Source organism: Epinephelus moara, chromosome 17 (assembly GCF_006386435.1).
Source record: "Epinephelus moara isolate mb chromosome 17, YSFRI_EMoa_1.0, whole genome shotgun sequence".
Taxonomy (NCBI): domain Eukaryota; kingdom Metazoa; phylum Chordata; class Actinopteri; order Perciformes; family Serranidae; genus Epinephelus; species Epinephelus moara.
Window position 1 is genome coordinate 2,885,713 of NC_065522.1, and position 14,171 is coordinate 2,899,883.

Below are 14,171 nucleotides of genomic sequence, written 5' to 3' on the forward strand. Positions count from 1 at the left end.
TCCAGGGTGGGCTTTTTTAGTAGAGGTTTAATTACAGTTACCTTAAAAGACTGTGGTACATAGCCTGCTAATAAGGATATATTGATCATATCTAATATATGAGTGTTAACTAAAGGAAAGACCTCCTTAAGTAGCCTAGTTGGGATGGGGTCTAAGAGACACGTTGATGATTTAGATGAATCCTATGGCAACCTGTTATGATCATGGCTGATGTTTTGCCAGCCAGAAGTAATGGTGACACTAATACAGTAAATTGTATTAGTTGGAACGCCAAGGGTGTTAATCATATCATCAAACGTAATAGAGTTTTATCACATTTGAGAGTCTGGATGTTAACATCGCTTTCCTTCAAGAAACCCATCTCAGGACTTCTGACCATAGCAGATTACGCAGGGGTTGAGTTGGACAATGATATCATTCTGATTATCAAGACAAGTCCAGAGGAGCTGCTATTCCCATTGATGAGCAGGCGCCATACAGAACAGTAACTCCTTCAATCTCGCTCTGACCTGTAAAAACACTCAGACAAGGCTGGCAAGACTCTGGCCCAACAGATTAGAGAGTACGTGGCCTCTACTGTGATTACAAGCATTCAAAAACATGATGGTCAGATTTCTAACAATAAGCAGGAAATTAATTATGATTAATGAGCATGATTTTATTCCACCCTTTATACTTCTGAAGTGGTCCACGACCCTTTCAAACTAATTTTTTCAGAGCTTAAACCTACCTCAAGCAAGTGAACCATTCATGGAGCAATTGGAAAAACTGTCTGTAGAAGAAACCAGAGTAGCCCTTAACAATATGCAAAATGCAAAAGCCCCAGGACCTGATGGATTCACGGTTGAATTTTTAAGAGGTTTGGGGAAAAGCTTTTGCCAATTTTGCTCTCTGTTTTTAATGAATCCTTTGTCGAAGGCTGCCTTCCACCAACCTTATGTCAGGCCTCTATTTCTTCATTACTGAAAAAGGATAAGGACCCTCTTAGCTGTGGGTCATTTCGTCCTATATCGCTGCTTAATGTTGATTGTAAACTGCTGGCTAAAACCTTGGCCCATCGCTTGGAGCCCATCCTTCCTTATATGATTTCTCCGGACCAAACTGGTTTCATAAAAAATTGTCTCTCTTTCTTAAATATTCGCCGCCTTTTAAATATTATGTATTCCATACACCTCAATCAACCATTACCTGAAGTAATAATCTCTCTGGATGCTGATGTATAAAGATGTATCCTTCGGTCGATGACTCTTGTAATAGATGTAAAACTTCCCCTGCTACACTAGCCCATACATTCTGATCTTGCCTGGGTCTTTCGGTTTACTGGTTTTCCATTTTAGAAGCCCTTTCCAAAATACTTGGAAGAGCAATTGATCCAAACCCTCTTACTGCAATTTTTGGTATTCAGTGTGAAGACAGTCATCTTCCTAAGGTACAGTCAAATTGCATTGCTTATGTCACCCTTTTAGCCAGAAGACTTATATAACTTAATTGGAAGCAGGCAACCCCTCCCTCTTTTAAACATTGGGTCAGAGATACATTACAATTTTTGAAGCTAGAGAAGATTTTGCGGTAAGAGGATCGAAGCAAAGTTTTAATAGTGCGTGGCAACCTTTTATCACATATCTGCTTGGTCAGCTGTAGGGTTTTAGTACTGTTGCTTCTCAACATCTGCTGCAGAACTTTAAATCACAGGCATGCGCGTGCACACATACACACACTTTGTCTATTACTGTTTTTTGTTGTTTTTTGTGTGTGTTTTTGTTTTTGTTTTTAATGGGGGCACATAATTATTTCATACTGGGTTTTATATGATTGCTTGCTCCCAGGGGGAGACAAAAAAAAACAGAATTTTTTTTTGTTTTTTTCCTGTATTTTTGCATACATGTTTTCTTAAATGTGGAAACTAATAAATAAAGTGAAAAAACAACAACAACTAACTGAGACAGTGTTTGCTTGGCACTGTTTGACTTTATTTACGTTGCACAGAGAATTTCTACCCAGAAGTTATTGTAAATAAACATTGTGATGTAGTCTGTTTGCTTCCTATGGAAACTATGGAAACTACCTCAGAGCAAAGCCTGAAAATTAATTTCTATTCTTGAAAAGGGTAGTTCAGAAGCTGTTCAGGAACTTTTGTTCAGCCAGTTCTGTGACAAACTTAGATAATAAATAATAATAAAACGTGATTATAAGCTCCTGAACAGCTACCGAATTAGCTTTTTTTCCTTTAGTGTTTAAGACTGTTAAGTCAGCTACTGTTATCAGCAGAAAGAGTTTATTCATCATTTACTCATTTACTTAATAGCAACCTCCATGTGCTGAGAAGTTGGTTCAACCAACCTCGAAAAAGTGGATCTGAGTTAATCAGTAATATTAGTATCTAGTATCAACAGCTAGTCTCATTCCAAAATTGTCAAACACTGGCGCTTGGTCAATGACTTCTAGCGTCAGACACTGGCAAAAAAAGCCGTCCTTCCATATTTGCATGACATGCAGCTGATCGCCATTATTGTTTAAAAGTGCCCAGCTGTGTTGAGGGAAACACAGTGGGACAACAACAAAACCTTGAAGGCCGGTGTTCGCTTCCCATAAGATTGTACAGCCAAACCCTGTTCTTTTTATCTAAACCTAACCATGTGCATTTGTTGTTGAAGCAAAAAAATTTGTGGCGCTATACCAACGTAGTGTAGTATTTTGAAAGAGACTGTATGCAAACTGTACATTTCCTATGAAAACGAAAGTGTATTTTGAAAATGGAAAATGCATGTAACAAGCTGAAGTTGACATGGCATCCCAGAACTGTGAAAACTGTGAACAGTGAATTTTTACATAACTCATCTGTTTAATGTTATTAAGGCTTTTAGTTATACATAATTAAGGGTGTGGCAGCTCTGAGTGCCAGGTGGGTTGGTCTGTTGACAAGTTCAGCATGTTTTCAGTTCACTCAAGTTAACTGTAACACTTTGATTACCTAAAAAGTCTTGTTCAGCATTTGGTTGTACTAAGAGATCCTCCAAGGATTCAAATGTTCAGTTTTTCTGCTGAGTACATTTTGTTTTAATGGTTTTAAGCCTGTTTTTCGCAAGTGAAAATTTGCATTAGCATTAGCATTAGCATTAGCATTATCCCATTTAACCATAGACTGTAAATGTTAAAAGCTACCAGCTAGCATAAGGGTTATCTTCACCCACCCTCTCTTTCAAATATGGTCACTTCTGGCTCCACAATTCCAAGATGGCGACAGCCAAAATGCTGTGCTCAAGGCTTGTAAACAGGAGTCAACAAACCAGTAGGTGATGTCAAGGTTGCTACATCAGCAAATTATGTGTATTGATGCTGTTCGCATTCTAATAAGAAAACCCTCAGGTGGTAAATCTTTTTGGCTCAATTCAACTTTAACCACTCTCTCTGCATCTCTAGTTTCCAGATATCACAGTGCAGTTAGTATTGATGCATTTAACCAAACAGCCACTGGTGCAGGCTTATTCACCATGCATAACACACTACCCACTCCTGATCAGATCAGCACAGCAAGTCCTCACACAAAGCACCGTGCTGAATACCTTCCACATCCTCAAGGTCATCTGACATAACGTCATCATCAATGGATTTCAGTGCTGTGGATTGACAGCACAATCACTTACTCCTTTGTGAAATATGCTAATGGCAGAAAAGACCTCTGAACTCTTCTCTTCAAATGGGAGACAAAAATATACAACACAATTTGAGCTGAAAATAGACTTGGGCTAAATCTAATATAGGTCTTTGAAGTCTAATACCGATGTCAGTAGCAGATATTCAGAACTTTCCTGCTAAAAAATGACATAATAAATAAAGGTTTTGGAGGGAAAATAATGTATAAAAGTCTTGTAAATAAGTCTACATAAGGAGACATTGAAAACCACGGTTGTAGGTCCTTTAAACTGCATTAAAGGTATACTAAACTAAGCACAAAAGTAAGGAAATTTGTGTTTGGTAGATTGTTTCTTTGTTGTAACAATGCTTCTTGGCAATAAATCTTATACCGTCAGAAAGCCTGTTTATTTCCCTTTTAAATGGTGCCTCATTTGTAAGGAACACACATTAGTGGGATGAGCAGCAGAGCTGAGTATGTGGGTGGCGCCCATGAAAAATTTGCCAAATTTTCTCTGCCAATGCCAAACGGCTTTTTTTTTTGCTGTTGCTATTGACTCTTGTTTTAAGCTTCTGGTACCCCCAGGTACCCCAGCTAGTGTTCTGCAAACCAAGTTGCGGCATTATTTGGAGTGAGCCCGAGCACCATCTGCAAACTGAAGGTCAAGTTCCATATAACGGGGGATGCCAGAGACAGGCCGCGAAGTTGGCATCCCAAGAAGACGGCACCCCCAAGAAGACTGTTTCCTCATCCTGTCAGCACAGGTTTGCAGGACGATATGACTGACGGCTCTCTGCCCAGACAATCCAGAACAGACTGCACGCAGCCAATCTCCGATCTCATAGGGCTGCCAGGAGGCCTGCCATGACTGCCCTTCACCGTCAGGCCCATTTGCGCTGGTGTAGGCAACACATGCACTGGAACCTGAACATGTGGAGGAACGTTATGTTCAGCGATGAGTCCAGATTCTGCCTATGGCAGTTGGATCATAGGGTCAAAGTGTGGAGAAGACGCGGAGAACGCTTTGCTGATTGCTGCACAGATACGTTGTTCACTCTACATTGATTGCTACAGAGTAACATTTTTTGGTGGAGGCAGTGTGATGGTGTGGGGCGGCATCTCCCTCACTAGAAAAACGAGGCTTGTCATCATTGGAAGCAATTTCAATGCAGAGAGATATCAAGATGAAATTCTGCAACCAGTGGCAATCCTATATCTCTACAGTCTGGGACTGAACTCTATCCTCCAAGATGACAACGCTCGCCCCCACAGAGCAGGGTTTATCAGAGACTACCTCCAGAAGTTGGGAGTAGAGAGGATGGAATGGCCTGCCAGCAGTCCTGACCTCAACCCCATTGAACACTTGTGGGATCAGCTTGAGCGTGCTGTTCGTGCCAGTGTGACCAACACAACCACATTGGCTGACTTGCGACAAATGCTGTTTGAAGAATGGGATGCCATCCCACAGCAGTGTGTGACCAGGCTGGTGACCAGCATGAGGAGGAGGTGCCAGGCTGTTGTGGCTGTGTATGGTTCTTCCACACGCTACTGAGGCTTCTGTTTGTTAAATGAATAAATTGTTAAATTGCCAATATGTCTTGTTTCTTCAGACTTCAATCATCCAATCCACCAAACAACACCAAACAACAGCAAAAAAAGAGCTGTTTGGCACTGGCAGAGAAGATTTGGCAAATTCTTCATGGGCGCAACCCACATTCTCTGCTCTGCTGCTCATCCCACAAATGCATGTTCCTTACAAATGTGGCACCATTTAAAAGGGTAATAAACAGGCTTTCCAACGGTATAAGATCTATTGCCAAGAAGCATTGTTACAACAAAGAAATAATTTACCAAACACAAATTTCCTTACTTTTTGTACTTAGTTCATATTTGCTATATTTCCATTTTTTTCAGCACCGCGATTTTCCAACCTGTTCTCATTCCCAGGTTGTCAAAAACCACTGCTTTGTTACAACCCTCTGCGTGTGAGGTTGACACCAAAGGAACCCTTGCCCTAATGCTCTTTAGCTGTACTGTAGCTGTACTGACACAACTGCTAACATGAGTAGCAAGCACACCACAGAACAGCTAGCCAAAGTGCACTGTAAAACCCCAATCCATTCATGATACAGATTTTAACTGAAAATCTACACAGTAGCCTTTTTTTGTCAAAACTTTATGTTCACTTGACACAAAAACTCATCCCTTTTGAGCTTGTCACAGTATTTTATGTTAACAATTTTTGAGTTTTGAGTTAATTTGACTATAATGTATAAAACCGATTTCGCCTAATTAGTTTAAGGCCAATGAACAACACTATTATTGTGCACTTAACATGTTGTGGCATGTTGGGGATAAATGGGTGGAGTTTCCCAGCATGCCATGAGACAATGTGTTTAAGGCTATAAGCTGAAGAAAACTGTGTTTAAATGTGTTCTAAATAACTCACGTTACTCATTACACAGTGGTTAATGTTTATATGTCACAATGGCTCTAATGGGTTACAGTTAATGTTGTGGTAAAAGAAATTTTGCACCATGAGATATATTAGAGATGGGAAACATAAAGTTGTTCTGAGGTGAAATAGTTATTATTTTTTGGCTGGTTTACTCAAAACTTTTAGTTAAGTACAGGGCAGGAATTTCACGAGGGCCACAAGGGCCATGGCTCTCCCAATTTGGCCCTGTGCCCTTGAAAAAAATATCTGCCCTAAGGCCACAGTGGCCTTGATGCCCCGCCCGCACTGCCCCAGGTGATTTTGCGGTTTTCTCCTCTGCCTCTTTCCTGTCAACACGGCTTTGACACCTGCGTCTATTGAGAAAAAAATAATGCTATGACAGTCTGGATTCTTATTGAGCAATATCAAATGAGACGATGCGTACATCACCAGTGGGAGGTTTGATTCGAGCCTGGCATGAACCGCTCGGACGGGCTGTAACGACAGTTTGACACCAATCTATCACCGGCCAACCAGGAGACTTCATCAAACGCCCGGGCAGGGATCGGTACCGAGACCCGGTATTAAACAACCCAAGACAAGTTTAATCAACACCGTAATAACAGTAAGCTCCGCCACTATCTGCGTTACTTTTTAAAGTTTCGGTTTCAGCATCATTCTGCAGCCCTATCTCCTGCTCTCTGCATGTCACCCCTCACAGCGCGCACACACACACAGACACACAAACTCAACAGCAGAGAGGCGGCAGTGCAGATGAAGGGAATTTAACTTCAAGATTACTCTAGTTAACGACAACTACGCTTGTTACTGTGAGTAAGTGCAATAAAACCTCTGCCAGCCGAGCCAATACTTTATCAATACATGTGATCAGCACGTAGAATATTTCAATCCACTCTGTCCACAGTCTCTCATTCACCGCTATTATGATTTATGATCGCGGTCGACACAAGCACACAAGCACAAGGCTTTTCATATTTTCAACAAGTATTTTCTAATATGTATAATGTGTTCATAAATAAATCACTAATTTTGCTTTACCTAAACTTTAACCTGCCAGTTTCAGCCATACAAATATTCTTGCTTTGTACAAATAACAAAAGCCTGAATTATGTTTGTTTTCACATCTTTAAAAAGTTAAAAATCAAGGAAATTTCTCTGGTATGTCTCCTATGTCTTTGCTATTTTGAAAACATACCGAACCATGACACCACTGTAACATATCGAACTGAGTTGTGAATTTTGCGAACCGTTAAACCCCTACTATTGACACATCTATCAGACATGGAGTAAGTGAATATATCTGGAGCTGTGCTCTTCGGCACTTCACAAATCCAATATTCACTCTACCTTTAGCTCTGCTTTGATGAAGCAGAATGCTTCATTCTGAAGCAGAATGAGGCAGACTTCAATGGTCAGTTTACACATGAGTAGAAGTTTCGTACTAGCAGTAATGGAAACATGTTCACTAGCTGTAGTCACGAGGGAAACTGTCTCATTTGATGACAAACTCAAGGGCTACACTGTGTGTTATACTGACACCATGACTCACCCTCTTCATCTGAGACATCCAGCACTTCAGTCATGGTTTCTGGCACGTTCAGCTTGTGTTTCTCTGTCACCGTCTGGCAGCATGGGAGGAAATGGAAACTATTAGTTCTACATCACACCATAAACTCACTTTCCTGTTTGTCAGTTAAACCTAGCTGAAACCAATGTAGTATGAGACAACAGTGCTGCAATAATTCTCCCTACTTGAAGTTTGTAATGTTCAGTGTTAGTTGAAACAGTTATAGAGAGCAGTTGACTCAACTGTGTTTTCATTTTGGGGGCTCTAATTTTGTGCTGAAGTTGAACACTACACTGCATTATACTAAGAGGTGTTTCTAATATTTACCCTCACTGATATAAATACATGGACAAAATATAAATATAGAATAATAGAAATAGCAAATCCTAAAAAAGAGATTTCAAGCTTACACTCTAAGGGTTTGTATGGCATTGTAAAGTAATTCTAAATTAAGTAACTCAAAATATGAGTTCTTAGTTTTAATTTATATGGAAATGCAAAGCAAAAATCAACTGCAGGCTGTATTCACAATTTTTTTTTATTTTGTATATCCCACGCATTTTGAAAGGCTTTGATCATGTGATCACGCTGACAGCAGTAAACTAGGAAGCAGTCCCAAGTGTTTGTAAGGATGGGGTTGGGGTGGTGAATGGGTCACTAAAAACAAACTTTCGCCCGGAGTCACATGTTTGGATCCATCGTGAACTTTGAGTCATAGGTACATGCTCAACATGTTTCTTTTCTTAAACCTAACCACAGCCTAACAGCCTTTATTGCCTAAACCTAACCTCCATTTGAACTATGACCACCAACACTTAATCAGTTCATCGTTGAATCACAGAGAACGTTTGTGCTAAATTTGAAGAAATTCCCTCAAGGCACTCTTGAGATATTGCGCTCATGAGAAAAAGACAAACAAGGTCACAGTGACCTTGACCTTTGATCTATGACTACCAAAATGTAGTCAGTTCATCGTTGAGTCCAATTGGACATTTGTGCCAACTTTGAAGAAATTCCCCTCAGGCGTTCTTGAGATATCATGTTCACAAGTATGGGACGGACATACAGTACATATACATATGGACGGACGGACAACCCAAAAGCATAAAGCCTCCTACCATGGCTATCGCCGGTGGGGAGACATAAGAACTTTGTTATTAGGTTTATTTCCTCAGGTTTAGGCAACAAAAGCTAATTGTTAGGCTTAGAAAAAAACCCATCATGATTTGGCTTAACTTAAGTTTGTTTATTTATTTATTACTTTATCAATATTAAAATGTAACGTCATGTGACATAAGTCACCAGCTTGGTATACTAGCAGCCTATGTTGTTATTAAAATAACCTGATTGACCTATGCTGTCAGACAGAACACAGACAGTGGCCTACTGACACATCTATCTCAGCTCCCACCAGCTATATTTAGACTTTCTCGCTACAACAGTTGCTGCCGCCCAGTGCATCTCATACTACCGCTAAAGGGTACCTCAACGCCCTCTGACCAAGCTTTGCTATTTAACGAGACAGGAGTGAGGCCAAGTTGGTTTTATTGCTTATGAATGACACTTTTCATTTCTAGTGGGATAATGTGTTATTCTTCTGTTACACTTTTGCTCTGAAACAGTGCTCACTAGGATCTACAGGGATTTATATGTTTGGTAACATAAGTGCAATAATCTATAATGGTAGATTATAAGAACTTATTTGAGGAGTTGCAGGTGTGTGTGTGAGGTACCGTTGTGGTGGTAATGATCTCCTCAGTGACGACCCTCAGTGTGTCCACCACAGAAATGTAGCCCAACCTCCGAGCAATCCCCAGGGCAGTGTTTCCATTCTGGACAAGAAAAACACAGTGAAGGTGATGTGTGTCTATGTATAGTGAAGTGTATGTTTGTGTTTTTGTTTTGGTTTACGTACCACAGTGATGGCATTGGGCTTGGCACCGCTTTGCAGCAGTACATTAATGATGTGTGTGTTTCCTTGCTGGGCTGCCTGGTGAAGGGGAGTGTATCCATTCTGGAATGAAAAGAACACAGAAGATAAAAATTTAGAAAGTACAAATTGATTAAGTAAATTTATTATTTCTCTTTTGCTTTGATTCTAAAGGATCTTTAAAATACAGGCAGCTGATATAAAACGGCTCATGGTGAAATAAAATAACGCTGGCTAAATGAGTGATGCTGGTCTCTGATGAGTGGTGCGGCTGTCATTATAACAACAACATTTTCTAAGTTGTCTGTTTACAGTACCCACTTCCACAATATAGTTTTAACAAAAAAAGTTGGGATTAAGTTATAATTACAAGTTTTTATTAGATGCACTGGTGTTGTGTAGTATTGACAGCATTTTTAGTGCATGGTTCTCAACCAGGGGTTGGGGAACCACTAGGGGTCCTTGAGGGAGTTCCAGGGGTCCCTAGAAAAATGTGAAATTAATTTTCACTATTTATTTCATTATAAAAGTGACCTCAATGCAAGTGCCCAAGCAAGAGTCATAAGCATAGCATAGATTTTTTTGGGTAAGCCAGGGACACGTCCCCCTCATGTTTAGACCATGTGCATATATGCCCACCAGCAAAAACACTAAAGTACTAATAGTATTTTTATTTTGACAAACTGCTAGAATGCGACAATTTGGTGTTTTGATTGGGAGTGGGGGTAGTCTATCCCTCTCCCAAACCTCAACATGGAGGACTGGGCACTGCATTTGTCTGCCCCTTGCGCCCTTGACCTGTCTGGTTTGGTTGAACATTCCGGGGGTATAAAAACCCCCTCCGGCATAGCTCTTAGGGTCACCGGAGTATGAAAGCCTCTCCATGATGGCAAAGTTGCAGTCCAAGAGATGAAAACAGACAACTGTAGGAAACAACTCTAAGGAAGAGAACTTGGGATCCAGTGGACAATGCAGGAGCAGCTGGATGACCTTGACTTCGCAGACAAGATAGCTATCCTTAAACACACACAGATACAAATGACTCTTACAAGCTGACACAGGTCATGAAGTTGCACTCCAAAACCAGCAACCCTATTATCATACACAACAAGGCCCTAGTGGAGGTGGAAGAGTTCACATACTTGGGCAGTGTTGTGGACATCGGCAGAGGGACAGAGGCCAACATAAAAAGTAGAATCAATAAGGCTAAGGTATTGTTTAACATACTCAGAAAGATCTGGAGCTCAAAATACAGATCAATCAACACCAAAATAGGCATTTTCGATTCCAATGTAAAGCAGGTGTTGCTGTATGGATCACAGACATGGAGAACAACAAAACACACAACAAACAAGCTGCAAACTTTCATGAATACCTGCCTCAGGAGAATACTAGACATCTTGTGGAGAGACAAAGTATGCTATGCAGACCTGTGGAAAAGAATAAAACAGGATCCCACTGACTCACAAATTCTAAGGAGAAAGTGGAGTTGGATTGGACACACCCTCTGAAAAGCTGCCACAAACATCACCTGACAAGCCCTGAAATGGAACCCACATGGAACAAGGAAGAGAGGTTTCCCCAAGAACAGCTGGAGGAGAGGTGTCCAGAATGAAACATCTAGGACAGACCTCACAGACTGTGTTTTTTTCATCTGTGTAACATTGCAGAAATTAGGCCTATCCTGTCCCAAAAAGATGCAGAATAATTGGTCCACGCTTTTGTTACCTCTAGGTTGGATTACTGTAATTCCCTATTATCAGGTAGCTCTAATAAGTCTTTGAAAACTCTCCAGCTAATCCAGAATGCGGCAGCACGAGTACTGACAAGAACTAAGAAACAAAATCATATTTCTCCTGTTTTAGCTTCTCTGCACTTGCTCCCTTCAAAATCCAGAAATGAATTTAAAATCCCTTACAAAGTTCTGAATGGTCAAGCTCCATCATATCTTAGAGAGCTCATAGTGCCACATTATCCCACCAGAACACTACGCTCTGAGAATGCAGGGTTACTCGTGGTCCCTAAAGTCTCCAAAAGTAGAACAGGAGCCAGAGCCTTCAGCTATCAAGCACCTCTTCTGTGGAATCATCTCCCTGTTTCAGTCCGGGAGGCAGACACCGTCTCCACATTTAAGACTAGACTTAAGACTTTCCTTTTTGATAAAGCTTATAGTTAGGGCTGGCTCAGGCTTGTTTTGGACCAGCCCCTAGTTAGGCTGACATAGGCCTAGTCTGCTGGGGGACCTCCTATAATACACCGAGTACCTTCACTTCTTCTCTCTCTCTCCTTTGCTTACATTCATGTCCTGTTACTGCATCCCGCTAACTCGGCTTCTTCCCCGGAGCCTTTGTGCTCCACTCTCTGGCAGGTTACCTCGTATGCCAGCTGTGCCTGCATTGTGTGACGTGGTTGTGCTGCTGCCGTGGTCCTGCCAGATGCCTCCTCCTGCTGCTGTTATTATTAGTCATACTTCTACTTTTATTATACACATATCATTATTGTCACATACATATACTATCATACACTTTCAACATATTGTACCACAATAGCCGTAATTATTATTATAATATCATTACTTAAATTAATGTTGTTGTAAGCTACTGTCATTACTGTCTGTCCTGCTTCTCTCTTTGCCTCTCTTTATGTCTCATTTTGTCATATGGAATACTGTAAATCTATTATGTTGATCTGTTCTGTACGACATCTATTGCACGTCTGACCGTCCTGGAAGAGGGATCCCTCCTCAGTTGCTCTTCCTGAGGTTTTTACCATTTTTTCTGGGGAGCTTTTCCTTATCTGCTGTGAGGGTCCAAAGGACAGAGGGATGTCGTATGCTGTAAAGCCCTCTGAGGCAAATTGTGATTTCTGATATCGGGCTTTACAAATAAAATTGGTTGACTGATTGATTGAACTGGGGAGATCTAGAGCAAACTGCCAACAACTGAGTGAAATGAAGACATTTGTCAATGGCCTATGCTCCCTAGAGGAGCAAAGGGCTTAAGTAAATAAATAAGTGAGAATGCGACCCATAGATGCAACAGGTTGCAACTTGCCATAAAAGGAAAGAAGATGAAGCAAATATGAACAGTTGAAGCAGGAAAGACCATGACATTTCCTCCATCATTTTATGCACAAAAGGCTCAAATTGTTGCATTAAAAATCACCAGAATGCAGGAAATAAAGTGTTTGATGCTCAGATTTCTTGGGGAGGATAAAAAAACAACAACAAAAAAAACCAAAACAAATACAAAAACAAAAAACCACACCCTTGGTTAAAACCCGTAACACCAACTGCAGTTGACAACTATAGAATTCTGGTCTGAATCATAATTAACAACCAAAATCTTTTCAAATGAAGGTCCCTCAAGCAGAACATTATTAAACTGGGTCCATGACCTAATGTATATAAATTTAGGGGCCCCTGACATAAAAAAGGATGAGAACCACTGCCTTAGTATGACATAAAAAGATGTTTTAAGGCCTGTATTAGTAACAAAAGTTTCTTATCAAAACAGTCATTTAATTTGGAGGAAAAGATGTCATGATAACATTAATTATGATGTTAAAAGATCATATGACCTTATGGGAAAACTCTCTCACTGATGCAACAGTAAAAGCAGCATGTTAGAAATAAAAATTACAGGGGCGTCTGTAGTGTAGTGGATAGTGCTGGCGCCCCATGTACAGAGGCGATGCCTCGCTGGAGCAGTCGTAGGTTTGACTCCGGCTTGCGACCATTTCTGCATGTCACCCCCCGCTCTCTATCTCTCACCCCCTTTCACTCTGTCCTATACAATAAAGGCAAAAAAGCCCAAAAAATAATCTTAAAAAGAAATAAAAATTACAGAATACAATGATAGCATTAATGAATATTAAATGTTAAAAATGTGGAGTTCAAACAACAATGACATTCTGAGCGCTTTACTTTAGTGTCAGTACCTTGGTCTTGGCGTTGACACTGGCTCCATTCTGAAGCAGGAAGTTGACCATCTTGGCGTTGCCATAGTGACATGCTACAATTAGCGGGGTGTATCCCAACTGCAAAACAACAGCAAATCTGTTTTACCGATTATCAATAACACAAAAATCAACACCTTCTCACTCCGACTTTGTGACATATCCACATTTGGTCATGGACTTTCCACACTGAGGTATGAGGTGCAAGGTACCCTGGGACGTTGTGTCAACTTCAGCCTGTCACATACATTGTCTTCCATTTTCACAGGAAATTTACAGTCTGTTTCAAAATAAACACACTACGTTGGTACAACAAATGTTAGCTAAATGTGGCAAAATGTTGCTGTTAATTTCAGTGTGAGCCACTTTACAAACGGCACCCCATTGATAATATCTTGGCATGAGAGGGTGCAGAGAATGATGCGGTAAAATAAACAAAATGATTGTTCATACTTTGGTCTGCTGGTCGAGGTTGGCTCCGTTCCTGGCTAGAATCTCTGCAACAGCCACTTTATCCTCCTGGGCTGCCAGATGGAGGGCAGTCAGGCCACTCTGCAGGAAGAGCACACACACAGCCCTTAGTATGTTCCACCAATTCAGACACATTCTGTCCATTCTGTCTTGT

At 40.7% G+C, this 14,171-nt stretch overlaps 1 protein-coding gene across 1 annotated transcript in view; it reads right to left on the reverse strand.

Moving 5' to 3' along the window:
* The window catches only part of ank2b (ankyrin 2b, neuronal), a 157,526-nt gene that overhangs the window by 73,470 nt on the left and 69,885 nt on the right, over positions 1 to 14,171 (reverse strand). Inside the window, exons 19-24 of the mRNA XM_050066933.1 lie at positions 14,000 to 14,098; positions 13,529 to 13,627; positions 9,575 to 9,673; positions 9,393 to 9,491; positions 7,642 to 7,714; positions 3,564 to 3,617 (exon numbers count right to left, since the gene is read on the reverse strand). Coding sequence (XP_049922890.1) covers positions 3,564 to 3,617; positions 7,642 to 7,714; positions 9,393 to 9,491; positions 9,575 to 9,673; positions 13,529 to 13,627; positions 14,000 to 14,098 — 523 coding nt within the window. The remainder of the gene's footprint in view (positions 1 to 3,563; positions 3,618 to 7,641; positions 7,715 to 9,392; positions 9,492 to 9,574; positions 9,674 to 13,528; positions 13,628 to 13,999; positions 14,099 to 14,171) is intronic.